General features: G+C 33.7%; 1 protein-coding gene and 1 pseudogene across 1 annotated transcript; both read left to right on the top strand.

Annotated features, from left to right (window-relative positions):
• The first annotated feature begins 2,008 nt into the window (after nt 1-2,008).
• Nucleotides 2,009-9,443, top strand: LOC120182618 (annotated as a pseudogene).
• Nucleotides 9,444-22,197: 12,754 nt separating this feature from the next.
• Nucleotides 22,198-24,421, top strand: LOC120182643 (protein terminal ear1 homolog). The gene is made up of 5 exons (XM_039187561.1): nt 22,198-22,882; nt 23,019-23,670; nt 23,755-23,877; nt 23,981-24,122; nt 24,197-24,421. Exons 1-5 carry the CDS (start codon nt 22,198-22,200, stop codon nt 24,419-24,421), a joined length of 1,827 nt encoding a protein of 608 aa, XP_039043492.1.
• Nucleotides 24,422-24,745: the final 324 nt, after the last annotated feature.

Below are 24,745 nucleotides of genomic sequence, written 5' to 3'. Positions count from 1 at the left end.
ATATACAATGATATTGCAATTATGAAATATATATATATATACAAAAATTTAATGATATTAAAATATTAATATTTCAAAAACGATAAATTATATTTAAATTAATTTAAAATTGAAATTTATTTTGATGCAATAGAGTTGAAAAAGTCTTTTTTAGAGTAAATTATATAAATGATTTTTCGGCTATATGATAATATTTTATTGAGTCACTCACTATTAAAAGTTATATAATAGTCTCTTGACTAAAGTATATTGCTCTATTGAGTCCCTCAATTATACAAATTTATAAAATGGTCATCCAACTACTGATATGCTTCAAACTCATCATTTTTTTCGTTAAAAAATAACGACAATATGAATTGGATGTTAGCATATTGATTGAGGTATAATAAAATTTGATCCAAAAAAGCTCAATAGACTATATAGCTCAAAAGATTCTGAGATTATATATTATCATATCTCAATTAACAAGTTAATATTCAGTTTAGACAATTATTAAATTTTTAACGAAAAATAACACGCTTGGGATATATGAATACTTAGGTAATTGTTTTATAACTGTTAATAGTAAAAAAAAACTCAATAAAATAATATTCTATATTTAGAAGACTATTTTATAACTTTTATAATAGAAAAAATCGATAAAATAATATCTTATAATTATGAAATCGTAATTTACGCTAAAAAAATAGATTTTAAACAAAAAAAAATAGTATATATAGGCATAGGTTTTCCCTTCCTGCAAAGTAGTGAGAGTAACCATCCCAGCGGCATTGATAATTGCTAATGTATAATTGCATTAATGGCGGACTTTCACGATTCAAGGTCTTCGTAAACGTATGGTGTTCAAAGCTGCTTGATTTAATTTTATGCAATTTCAAGCAAAGCTTTTAAATGGCAGGGTCAGATAAGTTGGGAGGTCAATTCAAACGACGACGACGGCATGGAAATCTTTTATTACCCCCTATGTGTTTAATATGTGCATAAATACTCCGCATTAGATTTTTTTTATCTTTTAGGGTAAATTACATCGAGAGTCTTTGGACTTTTAAAACAATTGCATTTTAATCAAATAGCTATACGTTGCTTTTGTGATTCTTTGATGTAGAAGTGGAACCTTTAGACCGTCAAAATTTCAATGATGATCGAATCTACCGACTTCTCATTTGTAAACCCTATCCGAAAATCCCACTTCCATAGCGGACCATCACAATCGATCTCAACATCTTCATTCCGAATGCAACTGTTGCAGAAGGTGGCTTCATTAGGTTTTGCTGTTTAGCACATAAAGGGGGTTGTCCTCCATTGGGTTCTGTCATGACTGTATCCCCATCTCTTTTTGGTTGAAAGCGAACCAAAGCAAGAGTGGCAGGCAGAGCTTAAAAAGCAATGGCTTTCAGTAGAGCCATCCAGCAGCAGCACTGACGTTGGAATTGTCTGCAAAAAGCATTAAACCAATAAATTACCATCCTTAAAACTGAAGCCGTTCAAGTCCCACTTTACAATAACCAAGCAATCTCTTCTTCTAAAGATTGTTGGTAATGCGGCAGGCAGACCAAATCATTAAACATTAATAATGATGATTATTTGATTAGATTAGAGTGGGGTTAATCAGAATCAACTATTTTTTTTAATTTATTTTTAAAATTAGAAAATAAAAAGCGAAAAAGAAAATGTGGATGTATGGCCGGTCACTGTGATGCTCTATTACGGGCATCAAAATCCTATCCCTATCCTTTCATTAATCGCTTTCACAACGGATATGAAATACCCAGAACGCCATCGGGGAACATCGCAATCATGTTAATAAATGCGGAGCATAGGGAGAAGAGAGTCATTACAATAGAACGGGGGGCCATTTACCCAACGGACAAACACTTCCCCTCCAGTTTCTTCAAATCACGCGAAAGTGCGCATGTTAGCTGTCTCCCCTCACCCACAATCATCGTCAACCAAAAATTCTTTAAAACAAACTGATTTTTTTTAAAAGAAATCCTCATGCATTTATATATTGGGATTTAATTTTAATGGCGTTTTTCGCTTAACCTACGCATCGAGACCTCCCTGACTCCTATACTGAAATCACTGACCACTGCCTTAAATGGATCTGTGTGCACACTGCAACTCTTCTTTATAACTTCTCCCAACTTTCCTTCTCCCTGTGAATCTCCGTTTCTATGTCATTTCGAGAACCTTCAGTTTACAGCTCCGATCGGGTCTCACTTTCCCTCGGATCCGGCCCGATTCGTCCCCAATCGGAGCTTCTGCTTCTTCTCTTCCGCTGCTTTTCTTCGTCTCCGGCATTTGTCTGAATCTGATCGGATATTGGATATAATCTCCGTGAATGTGAATTTGTTTTTCTGTTTGTTTGCCGTTGTTGCTGTTTTTTTTATTTCGGTTCTGAGAAGCGATGAATCCGCTGTGCTGCATTGCTCCTGTTTCCATTGATCGTGACCGGGCCAACCCGGGGGTTACCAAATCGAGTCAATGTCAGCTGAGCATCGAAACTCCCGTTAGGACTGTGAACTACTCTTCGAAACCGAGTTTCTCCTCTCAAGTCTCCTCCATCAACGCCGACACCGACAGATCATCGCCGTCGGTGATGAACCCGACCTCCACGGCATTATTTGACGAACCTATTATCGGAGATGTTACCGCCATCCACGGTGTTGCTGGTATCCTGTACAAATGGGTGAATTATGGAAAAGGATGGAAGTCTCGGTGGTTCGTGTTGGAAGACGGGGTTCTCTCGTATTTTAAGATTCACGGACCTGATAAGATATTGATAAGTCCATCGAGGGAGAAGAACGTACGAGTGATTGGCGAGGACTCGGTCCGGTACATGAGGAAAGCTAACTGGAGTAATGATCGGCTTAACTCGGTGCCAACTCAGTGCAAGCCGTTTGGTGAAATTCATTTGAAGGTTTGCTTTCTTCCTTTTTAATACTCTGTTCGGACTTCATTTCCGCTTTTCATGTTATTTTTGTTTCCGTGGCAAAAGGGCCGGTTCTTTCGGTATTTTATTAGAAGGAAAAGGAATATACGGACCATAAACTTTCCCTTTCAGTAGTTTTTTAATCCTTGATGTGTGATTATTGACGCTTGCATTGCATGCCTAGAAATTTAATACTAGAAAATTATGCTGGAAAATATTTAGCATTATGTCTTACTTTCCTCCAATGTATCCACTTGGAAGGACCCATCGAACTGAAACTTGGATAGACCGTGAAAGATTGGAGATTAGTGTGAATAGAGATGAGAAGGTCCTTTCGATTTCATTCTAAAAAGGTCTCTGCTTCGATGCTTTAAAGTATGGAATTTTTTTGAGTAAATAAAAGTATGGGATTATTGTTTTCGCAAAATTCTGTTTCTATGTTTTCTAATATTGAGATTTCTAGCTTGTGGAGAAAGTCTATATAGTAGACTAGCCTTTTTCATGCTTCTGTCGTCCATTGCTGTGGCAATAAACCATCCAAAAATAATTTCAGACCTTCACTTGAAGGACTAACGGGAGTAAAGAAGAGAAGGTCCTCTGGGTTCATTTTAGAAAAAGATGACGCGCTTGGATGCTTTGAAGTGCGAAAGTCTGTTTCTGTGATTTCTTATGTTAAGATTACTAACATCTGCAGAAAGTCCATATGGTAGACTAGCCTTTTGCATGCTTTTTTTTTTACGTTGTTGTGGCAGTAAACCTTCCAGATGTAATTCCAGACATTCTCTTGCAGTTGCTTCATTCAGGATGAACAATCTGGAGAATGACCCGTTAAGAAAGTACACTCATCATTTCTTATGAGAATCAACTGCATAAACTAGCTTACTTTATTGAAGCACAATACACTGGCACAAGTTCAAAACTCCTTTCCTTTTTAAAAAAAGATGCCCACCAGAAAGCTAAAACAAACTCTGACCCAAAAAAAAAAAGAAGTAAAGGCACATTTCAAGAGAAGGAAAGACAATGCCCTAATTCATATTCCCTGTTTCAGTAATGAGTACATCTCTTGCCACCTTCCATCACTTTGACCACCTCCTAGAAAATTAGGTTCTAACAACATATTTTATTCTATCATGAGGGAAAAGATTTCTGAAAAGTTTGGATGCTAATGCACAGGTTTCCTCAATTCGTGCTAGCAAGTCAGATGATAAAAGGCTTACAATATTCACAGGAACAAAGACTCTTCATTTGCGATGTGTGTCAAGAGATGACAGAACTGCATGGATTGAGGCCTTGCTGGCTGCTAAAGATCTTTTCCCTAGAGTATTGTCAAGTAATGATTTTCAAACTTTTGAGGATGTCGTCATCTCAACTGAAAAGCTAAGATCACGTTTGTTACATGAAGGCATTGACGAGACAGTCATTAAGGACTGTGAGTCAATAATGCTTTTAGAACTTTCTGAGATGCAAAATCAGCTCAGGGTTCTTCAACTCAGACATATTAAGTTACATGACACCTTGCGGCAATTAGAGGTACATGTGATTTTCCTTGTGAAATAGTATGATTTGGTGGTCAAATATATGGAAGAAAGAAGATAGCATTGACCTGTATTCTTTATACTCTTCCACTATGTGTTTGTAGCTTGAGTTGATATATTACCTTATGTTCCGCCTTTATATCTAATGTTCTGCCTATCTCATAGACTGTGGAAGTGGTAATTTGATCTTAAGAAAAGATATTTGGCACATCAAATTCAAGGATCACCTGTATTTGTTTAGTGTGTTACTATGCATGAATAAATTACTTTATATTCTATACACAAGCCTTCTAAATCTCTCTTTCCCTTTTGTTCTTGTTTGCCCATTGAAGTCTATAACAAAAAACATCTCACTTATTATTAAATGTTATATATGTGATTTTTACTCAAATAACCAGATCCAGTTCCCCTTTTCCTCTGTTGGCTTCTATATTTATAATTTCTTTACTTTATATAGTTTACATTTGGCTTTTCTTGAACATGAAGAAAGTCAACACTGTAAAAGTTTTCCTTTGAGGTGTAATTTCCATCTTCTGTCTTGTTTGCAGACGGAGAAAATAGAGCTTGAAACTACTGTAGTTGATGAAACAAAGGAACGCAAGTCATATTGTGGACAAGGAAGACGATTTAGTGGTTTGTTTTGCTTTTAGATTGTAGTAAATAATTTCTAAATAATTTCTTTTTAGTTCCCAACTATTACTCCTTTTGATGTTGTGCGTGTAACATTTATTCAGTATTGCTGATTTATTTATTAGCAATTTATTATTTCATAATTTCAAGGGGAAATTTGATTCAAAGCCCTAGGTCACGTTTTGGTTAAATAATTACTTGATTGACCGCAGGAAGTTTCTGCTAAATTACTCTTGAAAGAACTTATTCATGAGGAAAAAGTTTCATGACTAGATTCTTTTTGTTACCTGGTCTTAATATAGATTTAGAAGTTTAATAACTCATTGCCTTCCCCATGTTGCAGATTTCTACTCTGTCATGTCAGAGGGTAGTGCTACTGATTCTGATGCGGATAATGAAAGTCGAGATGGTGCAGACATTGAAACAGATGAAGATGATGGAACATATTTTGATACAAATGACTTTTTGTCTTCAGAAGCTCTAAGAAGTGCTTCCTATCGGTGTAGGGAAACTGGAACTGGCTGTGTATTTGATAAAGATGCTTTGTTTTCTGATTGTATGTGTAGGCCTGAAAAGGAAATCAGGACCATTAAATATGCTTATGTCAAGAGGAGGGATAACCTGCCAGAACCAAAGGAGAAAGAGAAGCCAGTAGGCTTGTGGTCTATTATCAAGGATAATATTGGAAAGGATTTATCTGGAGTCTGTCTTCCAGTGTACTTCAATGAACCACTCTCTTCATTGCAGAAATGCTTTGAGGATCTGGAGTATTCATACCTGGTTGATCGAGCCTTGGAATGGGGAAAGCAGGTCAGGTCCTCAGCTCTGCTTTCTTTTGTAGCAAAGAAGTTTTAAAGCATGATCTGCTAGTTTCTTTAATCAAGTTTTAAAGCATGATCTGCTAGTTTCTTTAATCCAGGTAGATTATGTACTGGCTTTATGTAGGCTAGCATATTAGAATGTGACAATACACTATAGGCTTTTAGTTTGAAGTTCTCTCTTTTATCATTAGTGGTTATTTAGCGCCTTTGTTAGTTATTGTTTATTGTTGGCTCTGAAACTATTTGTTTATTGTCTAATCAGAATAAATAAATAAATAAATAAATAAATAACGAGGAAACTATGGAGTAAATGTGAGGAGGAAGAGATAATTGAAAGATCCTCTCTCCTGATAGGTATCTCTTATAGAATGGGATATCTGTATATGCGCCACCATTGACTTTATGACTTTTTTCTCTGGGTTGGGTTTGCCGGAGAACTTGTTTGTAGTTTCGATGCTTGCTTTTCTCATCCTTAATTTCTGCTTTAAAATATTTTCCCATCCTTTTTTCAAGCTTCGATTGCTTTTTTACAAGGGGCATCCTTCCACGCTTGCTCTGCATTAACATCACTCCCACCTTCAATGTCTCTCTTGCCTTGATCTTTTTGCATTACTTGCTTTCAGAACTGTTGTCATGGATGTCAATAGACGCCTTTCCTTTCTCTAAACCTTGAAAAGGGGTTAGACTAGACTGTAATACAAGGAGATGGATGCTGGATAGTCTAGGAGCTCTGGTCATCTTGAAGCCAGCTAGTTGAAGAATGACCCTAAATTTCCTTTTGTTGCTAGACCTGAAAATGTAGTGACTGGATTATATTAACTTTTCAGTCTCTTTGAGGCTTCCACTGCTGGAATCTTAAATTAACATAAGAAAATATTGTTTTGTAAGATTAAAGATGTAAATGGAGCCTAGCAAATCAATTTACTTTCTAAACTAGCTATCCTGTTGTTTTTTGATTGATTGTTTTTCTATGCATGATCAGGTAGGAATGACATTCTTCATTTTGTGTTGCTGTTTTCTCCCATTGAGGGAAAAAAGGGCTGCTAGTGCCTAGCATTAAAGTAAAAAGCCGTTTAGTGAAACATCATAGAGAAAGATAATATTTATCCCTTCAAAAAGCTGCTAGCTTTAAAATCTGAAGGAATTTGGAAAAGAAGATAATTCTTGAATGTCATTCACTTCCATTACTTTCTGAGGTTTTCTACTACATATTGTCTTTTGCTTGATTACTTGGAAATCAGTGCCTTAGAAAAAGATGTTTTGCAGTAGGGGGTAGGGACACTATATTATGTACCTTGCATTTTACAAATATAAACTCAATGTCATTTGGTGTCTTAGGAATTTCAGAAAAAGACCAAGATTTTGTTGCATTTCTTTCCAAGTTGTTCCTTTCATAATCTATACTTTTAGCTGCTAATCGATTGAAGGTTCATTAAATAAATAAGGAAGATGCTGGCATTGTGATTCTGTGTTCCGTTTCTAACTTGTCCAGGAACATATATGCATATTTTGTTCCTAAGTTTAAAATGTCTACTTATTGCCATGGTGTATAAGTTACATTCTTAGGTTCTAGGCCTAAGGAATTCATAAAAGCATTTTAATGAGTTTATTTACGGTATAATTGACTGGCCAGTGTTTGTTGAAATAATGCAGGAAAACGACTTGATGAGAATTCTAAATGTTGCTGCTTTTGCTGTATCAGGTTATGCATCGACAGAAGGTCGGCAGTGCAAACCTTTCAATCCACTTCTTGGGGAGACCTATGAGGCTGACTATCCAGATAAAGGACTTCGTTTTTTCTCTGAAAAGGTATGCTATGTTGGGTTAACTGGTTATTGGTGAGATTTCTGGAAAAACTTCGGTGGAAAGATGAACAAAATGCTTTTCTGTTGAACATGGTTGAAAATAAGACAGATTGAATGGGGTAGTTATATTACATTCGATCTAACAATTGATTTGAGAAGCTGTTTGCTTCCAGGTGAGTCACCACCCCATGATTGTTGCTTGTCATTGTGAGGGTAGAGGATGGAAATTCTGGGCAGACTCCAATCTCAAAGGAAAATTTTGGGGGCGATCCATTCAACTTGATCCAGTTGGTGTGCTAACATTGCAGTTCGAGGATGGAGAGGCTTTTCAGTGGAGCAAAGTTACCACGTCCATATACAATATTATCCTTGGTAAAATCTATTGCGATCACTATGGTACCATGCGCATAAAAGGCAGTGGCAATTACTCTTGCAAAATCAAGTTCAAGGAGCAGTCTATCATAGACCGAAATCCCCATCAGGTTGTATTTTATTCTCCTTAACATTTGAGTCAACCAAGCTTCATCGTGTAATTTTAATAGTTTACCATAGTGTCTGCAATGGTGTACAAACTCATGTTTGTTTCGTTTTCTGTTAGCAGAAAGGTCCACTATTTGCCTCGTGGAAGCAGTTCTAAATAATAATTCATTTGTTGATTCAGTGTTATTTGACTTGCTTCTATCCTTAAAATATTTGTGAGAAAAATGAGTTTGATATGTTTCAGTTTGCCAGAGACATTCAAAACTCACAAAATGATAGTGAAGGCAATTTTGGCTCTCTGTTTTCTGCCAAAGTTCTGCAAAATTGAAAATGAAAATGACTAGCAACTCTTATTGACAATAATTTGAAGAAAAAAATTGATGGTTTCTCTCGACAATATCAGGTTCATGGATTTGTGCAAGACAACAGGACAGGGGGAAAAGTGGCCATGTTGGTGGGCAAATGGGATGAAGCTATGTATTATGTGCTGGGAGATCCAACCATGAAGCCGAAAGGGTATGACCCAATGACAGAAGCTGTGTTGCTGTGGGAAAGAGACAAATCTGCTAATAAGACAAGATACAATCTTACCCCTTTTGCAATATCCTTAAATGAACTAACTCCTGATTTATTGGAAAACTTGCCACCGACGGACTCAAGACTAAGGCCAGACCAGAGACACTTGGAGAATGGAGAATATGAAATGGCAAATGCAGAGAAGCTGAGATTGGAACAGTTACAGAGACAGGTATTTACCTTTTCAGTGTGTATTTGTTGAATCAATGGGTAATAGCCATAGTATCCGACCCTTGCTTAGGTATTTGAGAAATATCATAAGCATGACTGTTTAGAACGTTAACATGCACTGGTTATTTGTTTAGAGCATATGTTTTTTGTGATTAAGATCAGACTCCATTGATTGTGATTTAGGCAAGGAAATTACAAGAAAGAGGATGGCAGCCAAGATGGTTTAACAAAGATGAAGACGTTGTTATAGGTACATTGGAGGATACTGGGAAGCAAGAGAGAAAAGGAAATGGGATGGAATCCCTGATATATTTGAGCAGAGTAGCAGTAGTAGTCGTAACTCACCTTCATGTTTGATTGAAGAGTGACCAAGCTAAGCTATATTTTGTTTCTGCTTGCTCGGCTATATTTTGGTTATTGTTTATTTTGTTGATCCCATCTCATTTCTTGTGTATGATGATATGATTATGGCAGAACTTGTGGATCTTAGATTGATGTGAGCCTAAGTTAAATGAGCTTTTATTTGGAGTGGAATTGCCGTGTCAAGTTCAGCTCTAATATGCTCTATAGGTAGTATCTGCTCTTTCCTCTGGGCTCTTATCCTCGAAAACATCAAGAGAACTGCATGTTTCGGCAAAATTAGGGAAATAATACAGGCAGAATATTTAATTAGCAAAATAGGCATTTGTTATAGTGCATGTAAAACTCGACATGTGGAGGTGATGAGTTTCGTGCAATTTTGATCCATTTCATATGATAAGTTTTATTTTTCAAATATATTTTCTGGAACACTTTACGTAATGAGTTTCACGTGTACAGTAATAAATGACCTAGATTTCAAAATAAATTGGAGGGTGTTTTATTTCGCTAAATAATTATATCGCCGGCATTATTTGCCTAATTTTGCCGCGTTTTCCCCTATTTATCTAATGATCTGTATAAGATTACGGATGTTAATAATTTCTTTTTGGTGCTAATTATATTTATTGATTAATTAACGATTTGATCATTTAGTATCTGTTTCTATATTTGTGGTTGAAAATGACTAATTTTGGTACTTAAAACATCAGTACGCGCTGTGTTTGAGTCCAATTTTTAGGTACAGTTAAAGGTGAGTTACCCGCTTATGAAAACGTAAGACATGGTTTCTTTTTCCTATGTTATCAATCATTTGACATTCAAATGGATTTAAATTAAAAATACATCTAAATTGTAAAACATTTTAAAAGTTGGATCTCAAATAATAAACTAACCTTATATTGATTTTCCTTCGATGGAAGTTTATACTGACTGTTTATATTAACTTCAAGGTTAAAATGCACAAATAATCCCTAGACTGTACGATGTTGTTTTGTTGAATCTTTTAACTATTAAAAGTTATAAAACGGTTTTTTAATTATAGGGTAATATTTTGTTTAGTTATTTGATTATTAAAAGTTATAAAATAGTTATCCAATTCTTTATACGATCTAAATTTGTTCTTTTTCGTTAAAAAATAACGATGGTTTGAGTCTGATGTTAACATACTAATTAATATATGATAAATATGATCTTAGAATTATTAGAGTTGTATACACGTTTGAAATTTTAGGATCATATTTTATTATATCTTAATTAGTAGATTAACGTTAGCTCAAACAACCATATATTTTTAACGAAAAAGAACGAGTTTGAAACCTATGAATTGTCAAGTGATTATTTTATAATTTTCAATAATTGAGTTACTCAACAAAATAACACTACATAATTGAAGGATTATTTTATAATTTTCAATAGTAAAAGAATGGGTAAATTATGCCTATAGTCCTTTTGTTTTAATTTAAGATGATTTTTTTATAGCTATGATTGATTGAATGTATATGACTATTGAGATGGATAGAATTTACTTTACAACTTGGTTACTTGCGCTTAAATTGATACATTAATGTATGCTTTATATGCTTAAGAGTGTTAGAAACTTTTTATGAAAGAACTCTTGCGTTAATATAAATCTATATTAATGAACTATTAATGCACAACAGTTACAATCATTATGGTTAGAGACTCATTAGAGGTGTAGTCATGCCAAGACCCTTAGCAGAGGATTAAGGGAAACATGAGACCCCTACTTCAGCAATAGAACGGTTGAACGGTAAGTAGGTAGCACTTGATTATGATCATGCATGTACCTACTGCTTAGTACTATGTCTTTAGCACACTTGTGTTTATGAGAATCACAATGTTGCTCTAGATTAGCGATTATACTACTAGGCTTTGTAAGCTCAACGTTCAAATATTTTTCGTTCGCATGTCATTAGCTTGAGTTGTTCGTGGAACACCGTCGCAGCATGACTTCCAACATTTCTTCCAGAGTATTGTATTATAGCTTTAGTAGGCATGTGTATTCATAGGATCCTTATTATTGTATTCATATTTATAATTCTGAGTTTTTATTGTTTTAGTTTTAAACTGTGTCACATAGCTCTGATTTATAAAATGTTTTTATAACTGTCATATATGTCTATTTTGGTATCATACATTATGTTTTTGAAATGAACATGAACGGATTTTGAAAATCAAGTGCTGCCTGGGTAACTCAATGTAGCACTTTAGACCCAATCAAGTTTAGGGTGTTGTAAGTCTAGATTACAATTTTCGTTAATTTTCGAGGTAAAAGGACATCCTTTTTAAATAAAATCGAATGAATCAAATGGTTTCTAGAATCAAATATTTTACAAAGAAATTTCATCTTTTCAAAATTTATTCATATAAAATAAAGGATCATAATTGTAATTTAGGATTCAGTTATGTAAAGTTCTATTATTTTAGACAATGTATAACCGAGAGGTACTGATTTCGGGCGTTGTGGAAGTGTTTACTCTTTCCCATGCGTAATCGACTTCTAAACCTCTAAAAATGAATCTTTGGTAAAACACAGACCAATTTTTTATCTTTTAAATATTTTTTAATTTGTTAAAACACATTTTTAAGTATTTGAACTGCCTACCCAAAGATCAATGGTAACTCTAAAATTATTTTTAAAAAAGTTAAAATTTTCTAAAATAAGTCGAGTCTCGTTTCCGAGCTCAAAGGAACGTTATGACAGATGCAACTCTGAAAGATGCATCCTGTATTCTGCTTATCATGTTTACATTTGAAAATTTATGGTTATATAATTATTAAAATTTGTGTTAATTTTAGATGACGATGTTCATTTTATAATTATATTGATTTAAATTTATCACTTATATTATTTATTTTATTATTTTTACAAAAATTATTTAACTAATAGATATTTACGGATCTATTTTATAGCCGTACATTCTAAACATGGTATTGCATAACATATAGTGATAGACATGGAACCTGAATCTCATGGGTTTCAATCGATCGAGTTGGATTTTTTTAGAAAATATATTCGGGTCGGGGTTTTAAGGTTATTTTTTAGTCGGGTCGAGTTTAGGGTGAAGAAACACTCTGACCCCAAAAAATTGTAATTTTACCCTTATATATTTAGAGATATTACAATAATACCCCTTTATATAGTATTTTCTTTTAATTAAATTCTTATTTTTATTGAATAAAAATAATATTTTTTAATAAATATATTATTTCGGATCGAGACGAAACGGATTCGGGTTGGGTGGAAAGTGTATATTTTTCGGGTCGAGTTCTTGTTGAGTGCAGAATTTATAATTTTCAAGGCAGGTCGGGTGGATCGAAAATTCAACCCAGCCTGACCCATGCCCATTCCTAATAACATACCTTACACTAATTTGAGGCAAAATTGGCCCAGTACAGTTTACAGGCTGTTTTTTTGGCCCAATACCCCAAGCGGATCAATTATTTAGGGGTATTGGGCCTCCCCAGACTTTATTTTAGAAAATACAATATTTACTACAATGCAAAAGGGACTTGTCAAATCAATGTGACGAGTTCCCTCGAATATTATTTTTAATTGGTCCCCGAGTAGTGGGTCCCTCGTGGGCTAATATTTTATTATCATTAATATGACTCGTCACTCCGAGGTGACGAGTCCATTAAAAATATATTTTTTTAAAAATTAATTGGTCCCCTAAGTTTTTGATGATGCCAATGAGTTTTCGAATAATAATGACGCGGGGCTCGTAGGCCTTGATCGTCGTCGTCACGTCGAGGAGGTGTACTTAACACACTCTGAGATTCACCTTCGAAATGCGGTGATGGGCTTATGGTATTTGACGCCATCATTGTCGTAACTAATTTGACTTGACTACTACTTTGGTGACCATATATGATAAGGTTTCACTCACCCTCAACCACATGTTCTGTTGAAGATGCTTGAGTGTATTGTGGTGCATCCCATGAACCTCCAACCCAAGCTGATCAAGTCTCGGTTGAAGAATAAAATGGAGGATAGAAACTGAAACTAGCTTGAGATGCTTTCTTCTTGGACTTGGACTTGGCGTATATGACCTGATGATGTTGCTATTCTCCATTCTCTTCCAATCTCGTGAGATATAGTTTCCTATTTGCTTTGTAGTTTCGGAGATAGGGATAATAGTCGAAATTTAGGTCCAGCTGTGTAATGTCGTGACGCCAGGGGATTGATAGTTCACGCTGATTCTATAGGTTGATGTAGTAAGGGCGCTTTACTGGCCAATTTTCGTTATGTTTCTCACATGCATCGATTGTATAGAGCGTGTCAATATCAACCATTTACATAGGAATTGGTTGGTGCGATGCAAACTATCGCATCACTCTATCAACGACGTACCACTCAATAATCACATAATGCAATAAAGGTGTCACGACACACCATAAGTGGAACCCCTCAAAAAAATCATGCCGGTAATAATTGGTTGATTTCCTCGTCAACATACGGAAGCCAAGAAATCTATAAATATTAAATATCAAATTCAGTATATATAAAGTTAAAAAATTCATAAAAATAATAAAAATATTGTATGTCATACCGCATATCGACCGGCGATGTTGATCCTCATCCATATCTCTCATGTAGTGGCACCCGTCAACTTTATCTCGGATATTTTATGATTCCATGTAACACCCTCAACCCGTACCCGACCCGGATACGAGTATGAGATGTCACATTACCTTTTTAAAGCATTATTCTTAACAAAATAACAAAACATTTGAATTATATTAAGAAAATACGATAATCTACATATATATATATATAGGTTTATACAAGGTTCATAAAATACTCAGAGCATACACAACTTAACCTTCTATTATATGCCGACACTGATTTACATAACAAAATGACATACTATTAAGTTGCTTCTGATCTGATAGTTACAGGAGTAATGTTGTCCAGCTGCTTAACCTCATCGAATCCTACGTGTGCAACACTCACACGCTAAGTCATCGATTTAGTGAGGCAATATAATAATAACCATAAAATATAAAGAAATTGCCAAAATGAGATAGGTTGCAATGATAATATGAATGTAATCAATGCAATAACCATAACCATATTCTTACACATAGACTTATCAAATTTCACATTCATAAGTTCACATTATTAAGTTCATTAGCCCATGATACCATACTGAGAACCTAAGGTATGTGAGTATTGTGAGGTTGTGCACTATGCTGTCACCACAGCTCGTATAATTGCACCGAAGCGCCACGTAGAATTGCACCGGAGTGCCGCGTAGAATTGCACCGTAGTGCCATATAATAATGTCCATAAGGACCACATATCATTCCTTAAGAATCATATACATATACTATGGATCAAGTATGTGTCTCACAAGACTTCACACATGTTCCAAAGAATATATATATATATCCTGAAGGACCGCGTAGACCCTCTACCCTTGGCATGCCAACTATACATATAGTTCTCATATACATAACATGGGCTTTCGCAATTCACATAATTTGTATCACGTAGACATAGTATTTTCATACCTTTATCGCATAGACATATCATTTCCTGCATATTCATGTCACATAATGCATATGGTATAAACTCATATCATGTTTCATAATATGGAATGTAATCATGTATCAAAATATTGAATCTAGACTTATCATACGTCTAGAACTGATTATAATACTATATTCAAGCTATGCATATACACTCACCTAGATTTCTTTGTCTTTCCCTCGATCGATCCTACTTGTCGATTTTTCCAGAACTCGATTAGACTCGATTAGGCTCAATATCTACATAAGAATAATTTTCAAGATGATTATCAGATGCTTAAGTCTTGAAATTAACCTCTAATAGCCTAAATAATTTAAGGAATTGATAGTTTTTTTTATGGGGGAATCGGTTCCCCCTGTGGGGGTATTGATTCCCCTCTAGCATTCTGGAATTCATATTCGTTTGAGGGGGAATCGATTCCCCTTGAATGGGTACTGATTCCCCTAGCCCAGAAATCCCATTTTGAGCTCGAAAATCACCTTATTTCAGCTCAAACCTTCCTATTTTACTCCCTTTAATATTCCTAACTTTAATACACATACTTAAACTCATTTTTACTCCATAATCACTTCTTTAAACTCCAAATCTAGTCATTCCCATGTAAATGCAAAAATTATACTAGTTTTTCAACATGTTCAAATTCCTATTCTAACACTTCCTATCCCTTAATTAACTTGATGACAAGTCAAATCTCACTTCCAATTCTTATTATGAACTCTAATCCAAGATTTCACTTTTCTACTTCCTTTCTTTAATTCTTCATATACTTCTCATCTTGAGGTTTTAAAACAAGTTAAACTTCCTTTAAGTTTAACTATTGCTTAATGGTCATAAATCAACCATAAATTCATCAAGAAATTCATTAACAAGAGATCTTACCTTTAGCTTGGGTCTCACGTATGAAGAAGAAGAAAGAAGAAGAGAACTCTGGAAGCTTGTTTGATTTCCTATACTTCCACGTGGTTAATATAATACTAACCCCAAATAATTATCTTGCTATGAAAAGATCATTTTGTCCTTCTAATCCTCCTTCTTTATAATTTAATCCTATACAAAATAACTCAAATAAGTCATTGAACTTTTCCATCATTCTACTTTAATCACCAAATTCTGAAACTTTACAATTTAATCACTAACCTGGTATGGAGGATGTTACACTCCATCTTAAATATTTAAAAATAATTAAATTTATGAAATTAAAAAAAGTTAAATAAATGACGTAAAACAATTATCTTGCAACCAGCAGAAACTCGACTGAGGCTGATATAATTGGCGTAAAAAAGGGAATCGATATCAAGCCCACGAATGTAGCAGTATCAAACAACCTATTACATCGGCCTTTTGACCTGATTGGACAATTGCAGCCTTGCAAAGCTCCTGGTACAAAAAGGCTAGAACCGTCGAGCCCCAATTGGTTTTATGGCACACAATGAAGTCTTGTAAATATTGCAGATACTGAGTGTGCACCAAATTACTGGATTTATCCGATAATAATACCCCTCCGATCACTTGGAGAATAAATGCTCGGGAGGCGAAAATAACCTCCAACCATGTTATTTGTACCCGATATCCATCGATGAAGTAGAATGGTGGCCATTTTCACAAAACTTCGTAGACAAACATCGCGGAGTCGTAAATATTTTGACTCACCATAGGGGCTCTATTCACAATAACACTAAGTTGGTAAGCGGCGTCTTTCAACGTAATCGTCGCTTCACCACTCAGGAAGTGGAACATGTGCATCTCGATCTTCTAATGTTCTATTAGAACCTCAATCAACACCGAGTACAACTTGAAGCCACGTACAAATATGGCCGAAAGGAGACCGGATTGCTATAGATATATTAACATCCGCTGATGCGATTTTCTGTATGTCGTCCCCGCTTACGAATATTCCATTCATTGTTCGACCCTCGTTGGATCGACAAAACATAGGTGTTATCCAGACGCAACATATATTTTGGGTTGCCATTTTTCAAGATTCTCAAAGAACGTATGATTTTTTAGTTTTTTCAAGTTCAGGCTTTGGTGAAAAACCAAAACCCTAAACCCCTATTTATAACTCCAAGTGATCGTTGCTAACCATTCCCCCGTCTGTCCATTGACCAACGACTAGAAAACGACTATTTTTTTAAATTTAAAGGAGATGAATTCCATCTAATTTTTTAATTTAAAAATTTTATTTTTATTTTATAATTAAAAAAATATTTTTAATAGATTCATCACCTCAACTTCAGAAGTCATATTAATGACAATAAAATATTGGCCCACGTGGGGCTCACTACTCGGGGGCCAATTAAAAATAATATCCAAGAAAACTCATCACCTCAATGTGACGAGTCTCTTCTGCATTGTAGTAAATGTCGTATTTTCCAAAAATAAAGTCCAGGGAAGCCCAATACCCTAAATAATTAAATCGCTTGGGGGTATTGGGCCAAAAATCCCGTTTACAGGTTTTTTATTTAGTCTAATAGGGCAAGTAGAAATTTATTTTGGGTTACACGACATTTTCTACATTGACATGGAACTCGACACGTCAAGGTGACGAGTTCTAATAAAAATATTTTTTTATTCAAACTTTTTATTTGAATGTGATAAATTTCAATAAATATTAAATTTTATTAAAACTTGTCACCTCAAAGTGACGAATTTGAATAAAAAATATTTTTTTATTAGAATTTGTCACCTCAATGTGACGAGTTCTATGAACACTATATAAAATACCATAAATCTCAAAATAAACTTCTATTTACCCTATTTTCTTAAATAATTTACTCGTTTGCCCTATTGGGCCAAAAAAACCCTAATATGTCCTAGTAGCCTCCATTTTTCAAATTAGTGAGTAAACTATACAAATAGCAATTCATGTTCAAGTAAATTTATCCCTTTTCCACTAATATTTTAAAATTAATGATTTGATCATTAATATTATTGATTTATAACAAATTAATCATTTGACGTTAACAGACGTTATTGGAGATAAAAAAAACGTTGATGTGATCAGGGATGAATGCATGATTTTATGTCTGGAGGTAAACTTATAAACTTTTAAGAAGGGAAAATTTCATAAAATTTCAAGAGACAATAATAAATTTTCAATAGAAAATACATAAAAAATTTAAATATTATTTGATTCCCTTATATTATTGATTGATATTTGATGTGTCTATGAAAAATAATATTTTTAATGAAATTATTAAATATTTAAAAGAAAGGAGAAATCAAGAGTTGATAACAGAGAAAAGATCTAAATCTTCCCTAAAGAAATAAATACGAGTTTCCTTTTTCCTGCACAAATATATATTTATTTCTTTTTCTGTTTCCATTTTTTAAAATATTTTCGTGACATATTTTTATAATATAATCCAACAAACAACATTCTTGATCATAGCGTCGTTTTTAAATGAAAAATGGTTACCCCCATGTTATATGTACTTCCACTTTTATATCCTACATTTTTATTATTAGAAATCCAATGTCAAATAAATTATTTTAATTATTTATATTTGACTTATTAATTAATTGATTCAAATCCAATATTATAAAGATTTATTATAACAGTTATCTCTCCGATTTAATTTTTTATATTCACAATATTAAAATTTATACTACTAATTTAACTTCAAATTAACTTTTGAGTGATTATAATATATTTTTTATTTAAAATTTTTTAATCTATTGATAACCCACACACTTTACAGATATCAATGTTAGAATTCAGTATCTCTAAGAAGAGCAATATTAAAATAGTAATATATTCTTTACTAGTGGCCCAACCAAATAGTATATCTAATGTGCCCATTAATAAGCAAAGAAACATCTCTTTTGCTGCCCTCTTTCCATGCCCTTAAAAAGGGGTCCCTTACTTCCCTTATGCACACTAAACCCTACTGGCCCATCAACTCGTGTGGCAATAACGGGGAACATACACGCACCATGCAAATCTACTAAACTCAAATTACCCAAATTCATTTCTTGTCAATCACTGTCACTAAAGGAAATTAATCCTACTAAAATGTTTGCATGAATGTAAGCACATAAATATTTTTTTTAAATTACAAATTATGAGTTGATACTTGAATTATTTGGATATGAAGGTTTAAATATTAGATAAATTAGAAGTTGTCTTTTGAATTTTTGGTCTAAATACAATTTAAGTCATTGTAAGTTTAAATATTAGGCAAATTAGAAGTTGTCTTTTGAATTTTGAGTTTTTTTTTTTAATTTAGGGTGAATACAAGGTAATATATGTATAAAGACTTTCAACTATTTGATAATGAGCCCTTATACCCCTACATACGTGCTTGAACTCGGGAACTTGAGGATAACAATAATCCCTTAATCACTAAGGTCGCTTGGTTCATACTGAACTTTGAGTTTAAATACCTAATAAGTCTTTATATTTTTCTTAAATAATCTAATATTTCAGCTCCTGTCAATATTTAATTCTGGCTCCATCTTTAAGTGTAAATATAAGAAAAATAACAAAAAACAAATGATGAATTTCGATTTCATGTTAATCAAATAATAAAGATTACATATTAAAATAAAATTAAATTAAAATTGTGATTTTTTTTATTTTTAGAGGATTTTAAGAAAATTTAAATTGATAAAAATATTTTGATTTTAATTCGTACAAGCGATAATCATGCAATAGATGAATGATGATGAAAAAGATATCATTCACGAGAAAGAAGAAAATTAAAAAATTAAGTCAATTTTCAGAAACTAAAAAAATCTCAAAAACGTATCGTTTTGGTGTTGACGTTAAATAATTAATAGTCGAGTAAAGATTGATGTTTTAAAGTTAAGAGATGAAATTATAATTTTTAAAAAGTTAAATGACAAAAATAATTTTTCAATAATAAAATAATAATAAATTTTAACAGATTAAATTTTCGATTTGTACCATTTTAAGTTTAATATTTATTTATTAATATCCTTTTAAGTAAAATGTCAACTTTATATGTTTAGTTTTATAATGATCAATTGAGAAAAAATAATATTTTATTTTTAATATCATATTATTACTATAATTTGATAATGTACTTTTATCATTTAGACCAAATATGTTCTTAAACCATAACAAAAAAAATGTGATTTATTTTTTTAGGATAAATTACATTCGATATTATGTAACTTTAGATAATGTATCATTTATATAATTGGATTTTTAGTTTCTCTAGTTACAACACTGAATTTCAGGTAGTGTATCATTTTTATTACTGAAGTTTAGATATTGTATCGTTTATATTATTGAATTTTTAATTTCTTTAATTATAGTTCTAAACTTTTATTTTAAATTCAATTATGTCACTAAATCGTTAAAATTCAAATAGAATAATGACGTGGGCGAAGCAACATTATTTTTGAAGTGACTATTAATGCTTAAAATGAAATCATTTTAGGCATTCAAAATTAGACCTATATGATATTGACACTAAATTTTTAAACATCTTGTTTTTTTACTACTGATATTTTTCATGATAAAATCACTACAAAAACATTCATATTTCACATTTTTTTTTCTTCTTCTAAGATTAGTTTTTCACGTTTGTATAATACAATATTATAAATTTGGGTAAATTACACATTTAGTACTTAAACTATTACTTTTGATCTATTTTAGTATCTAAACTTTTAATTTTTTTTTCAAAACATGCATAATGTTTAGTTTTTTTTCGTTTAGTACTTCACCTTTAAAAACATGACGAATAATTTACACCTGACACCTTTTAAAGGGTAAATTGCATCATTCACCGCTCAACAATCTTCTCGCTCTTATTTTGGTCACTAAAGTTTTTTTTTTAATTTAATTAATTGACTTTTAAATTAATCCTAATTTAATCATTCTAAATTTCAAATTTATTTTTTTATATTTTTAATTATTTATTAATAAAATAATAAAAAATTTCATGTGACAAAAATTATTAATAAAATAAATTATAGTGATTAAAATAGGAACAATTTGAAAGTTGAGTAGTTAAATTGAAAATTTTTAAACTTCAGTACCAAAATAGGAGTGAGAAGATAGTTGAGTGATGAATGATGTAATTTGTCCATAAAAACATAGTATTGTTATGGTTTTAACGGTGAGATACTAAAAAAAAAACTAAACGTTAAGTATGATTTTTAAAAAATAAAATAATTAGATATTAAAACTGACTAATACTAATAATTTAAGTACGAAACATGTAATTTATTCTACAAATTCATACCACGATTAATTAAATACCGTAATAATATAGTTCATATAATAAAGTAATAGGTGTTATTAAATTAAAAACCTCCAATTTGTCATTTTACTGGAAAAACAATCCTCAAACAATATTAATTAAAAAAGTACCCCAAACTGCTCGTAGGATGAGCATGTGTTCTGTGAAAAACAAGATCAGACCTCTCGTTTTATAAAAAGCGAGTTTTATTTATATATTATATATTTATTAAAAAATTAAATGAAATTATCTGAAAAATTAATAAATCTCGTGTTCTACAAAAAAACGAAGTATTTAAAATGTGATTCGAATGTGAGGTAGCCTACATGTGTAATTTAGGAGGGTGTATTTTTTTAATTAATGATATTTGAGATTTTTCATTTAATAACACCACATATTATGGTTATATCCATTGTATAAAATCTTTTAATTTTATATTATTTTAAGATCGTTAGATTAATAAAATTAAATAATGAAATTAATTTATTTTTTTAATGAATATCTTATTTTTTATTGATAAAGTCAATCTTTAATTATTTTATATAATAATTTTAAAAAATATAAAATTAAAATAGTTTTATAAAAATGCAATTAGTTTCTCATGTATATTGTATATATATACACACATACATGGATGTGAAAGAATTAATAGTGGTGAACAGTGCTGATAATAAAGCAGAGGAGGAGAGGAAAGAGTACTCTGACTGTCTCAGTAGTCAAAATACCAAAAATGAACCAGCTTTATTGTTACTCTCTCCCATACCATTCACTTCCTCTGCATCACCACGTGTACGGTTCACATTCTTCATCACCTCCAAATCACAAGGAGGATCATTATCAAATACATCAGAAAACTGAGGGGCTTCCCTGTAAAAAAAACAAACAAACATCTTTCCCATGAGGTGGCATTTTGGGAATCCACGACATTTTTAGCAATCTTTTTTTTCCCGGAGAAAATTATTGTGTTCTTGGAGATGGAAAGCGACACTATTGCAGATGAAGAAAATGTTCTCTAAGCTGCACTCATAAAAGAGAAACATTTTTTCAGCTACTTTTTTTTTTCAAGTTGGAGGAAAAAAAGAGAGAGATTTCTTTTTCTCGGCCTTGAAACTGTCATGGATGAAAGCGGTCCGCTCCGATTCCCTAGAAACCTAGACCCGTCGGCACAAGAGTTTTGGCCGGCCAGCAACGTTGTTTTCCGACCCCAATTTCCAATCTTTACTCCTCTCCAAATTTACTACCCATACGCTGCTGCATCTCCGACGGTTCCTCTTTGCAACATCGGCGTAACGCCTTTCCATGCTATGATTCCAGTACATGTACCTGCACCTGCACCTGCACCAGCGCCTTACGTTGCACCCCAGCCTTCACTTCCTCCTCCGACGGCGGCGGCGACGAGGGCTTTGGTGTTGACGTCGGTTCCATGCGATGTGAGCGAGACGGAGGTGCGGAAAGAATTGGAAGTGTTCGGGGAAGTACGCGGGGTTCAGATGGAAAGGGTCCGAGAAGGGACCGTGACCGTCCATTTCTACGACCTGAGACATGCTGAGAAAGCGTTGAAGGAGATAGTAGACCAGCACATGCAACGGCAAACCAGTGTCCTGGACCAGTACGTTGCATCTGCTGCCGGGTGCGACCCCAACGCTCGTGTACTCATAGCGGGGAGACCTGTTTCGGCGCACTTCATTATTCCGGCGAGTAACGCTGTTCCCGACGGGATTAATCAAGGAACTATCGTAGTTTTCAATTTGGATCCCTCCGTTCCAGTTTCGAAACTCAAATATATTTTCCAAGCTTATGGTATGTTTCCGTTCATTTCTCGATCTTTAATCTTTTTACGGTTCGATTATTTAAGTTTCCATGTTTAGTTTCGTTTTTGGTCGGTTGGAATTAGCGGTCTCTTTCTTTGTTTAAAATTTTTAACTTTGTTGTTTAGGCCCAGTGAAGGAACTAAGAGAAACGCCATTGAAAAAACACCAAAAGTTTGTGGAGTTTTATGATGTAAGGGATGCGGCTAAGGCATTAAGAGAAATGAATGGAAAAGAAATTAACGGTAAACAAGTTGTAATCCAATTCAGTCGGCCCGGTGGATATAGTAGGAAGTTCTTTAATGGTGATATTAAAGCTTTCACAGATAAATACAGTCACCATACAAGAAATTCGAAGTACCCATCTCCTCCTCCTCCTGCGCCACCGCCGCCACCATCTTTATTGGCTCGTAGTTTTTTTCCAAACAATGTTATACCCCATTCCTTTGTTTATCGAAGCCAATCGCCTACTACGAAAGTGACGAATTCTAGTGAACGAAACCCTAATGGAATGGCTGAAGGGGTTGAAGACAAGGTTGGTAGCGGTGGGGGAGGTCCGAAGAAGACTGTAAAGAAGAACCGAAATTACCCGTTGACGTCGAGTAGTAGCAATGGAAGTAAGCAACAGCTGCAGCAGCCGTGTCGGGGCAAGCCATGGAAAGGTAGACAAGCGAAAAAGTTCGATCCTCGTTTCCTTATAAGTGAAGACGCCGTGGTAGAATCTATTTGCAAAGATTCCAGGACCACTGTCATGATCAAGAACATACCCAACAAGTATAGGTTAGTCTTTCTCACAAGATATAATATACTAAAGTAGCTTATTTCTTCTTTTAATTGTGGTTTTTTGAATAATGCATGTTGCAGTCAGAAATTGTTGTTGAACATGTTGGACAATCACTGCATTCACTGCAACGAGCAAATCGCCACTGACAGCGGCAATCAGCCCTTGTCTTCCTACGATTTTGTCTACCTCCCTGTTGATTTCATGTAACGTCCTTTTCCCTTCCGTGCCTCGTATAATATCTTTTCTGTATTGCATAATTCCTTAACATTTTGCTTTGAATTGTTTACTTTCCGAATGAAAAAACAGCAACAAGTGTAATGTAGGGTATGGATTCGTGAACATGACATCTCCACAAGCAACATGGAGGCTTTACAAGGCTTTTCATCATCAACATTGGGAAGTTTTCAACTCCAGAAAGACCTGTGAAGTTACTTATGCCAGAGTTCAGGTTCTTTCTTTTCCCTCGGTTACTTTTCTCTTGTTTGATGAAAAGCTTATAATGCGCATGGATTATTGGTACAGGGATTAGAGGCGTTGAAAGAACATTTCAGAAACTCAAGGTTCCCATGCGAAATGGATAACTACCTTCCGGTAGTATTTTCGCCGCCTCGAGATGGAAAACAACTGACTGAACCACTTGCTATAGTTGGTCAAAAGCAGCTGCAATCCCTCGTCAGTGGTCCCTTGTCGGCCCAAGCCAACGGCGAAGGTGATGATGATGGCTATCATAGCGTGATGGAGGTCTAACGGAATGCAAATTCATTCGAAATCTTTAAAATAATATCTATTTTAAAAAAATTAATCACGTGACAATTTGGATTTAAGACCTTTAAGACATTAATAAATTATTAATATCGTTTGATTTGTATCGATTTGATTTACTTGTTTAAAAAAAACGATGTGAGATTGGGTCTTCTCATAAAACCGAAGCATCTCCCTATGATGAACAGAAGAAAAGCGTGTCGGTGTCTCTCTCTTTCAATTGTACTCTCAGTTGTAAGCCGAAGGATAAATACAATATTTCATGATTTCTGTACCATCTGGTTCAGAATCGGGGTTCTTCTTCCTTCT

The sequence above is a fragment of the Hibiscus syriacus genome, unplaced genomic scaffold (assembly GCF_006381635.1).
Source record: "Hibiscus syriacus cultivar Baekdansim isolate YM2019G1 unplaced genomic scaffold, ASM638163v2 tig00112699_pilon, whole genome shotgun sequence".
Taxonomy (NCBI): domain Eukaryota; kingdom Viridiplantae; phylum Streptophyta; class Magnoliopsida; order Malvales; family Malvaceae; genus Hibiscus; species Hibiscus syriacus.
This window is presented reverse-complemented; position numbering and strand designations above follow the sequence as displayed.

Coding starts and splice junctions, on each gene's coding strand:
- LOC120182643 (XM_039187561.1), top strand. CDS start 22,198: ATGGATGAAAGCGGTCCGCTCCGATTCCCTAGAAACCTAGACCCGTCG. Junction 22,883..23,018: donor ATATATTTTCCAAGCTTATG/GTATGTTTCCGT, acceptor TTTGTTGTTTAG/GCCCAGTGAAGGAACTAAGA. Junction 24,123..24,196: donor TTACTTATGCCAGAGTTCAG/GTTCTTTCTTTT, acceptor TTATTGGTACAG/GGATTAGAGGCGTTGAAAGA.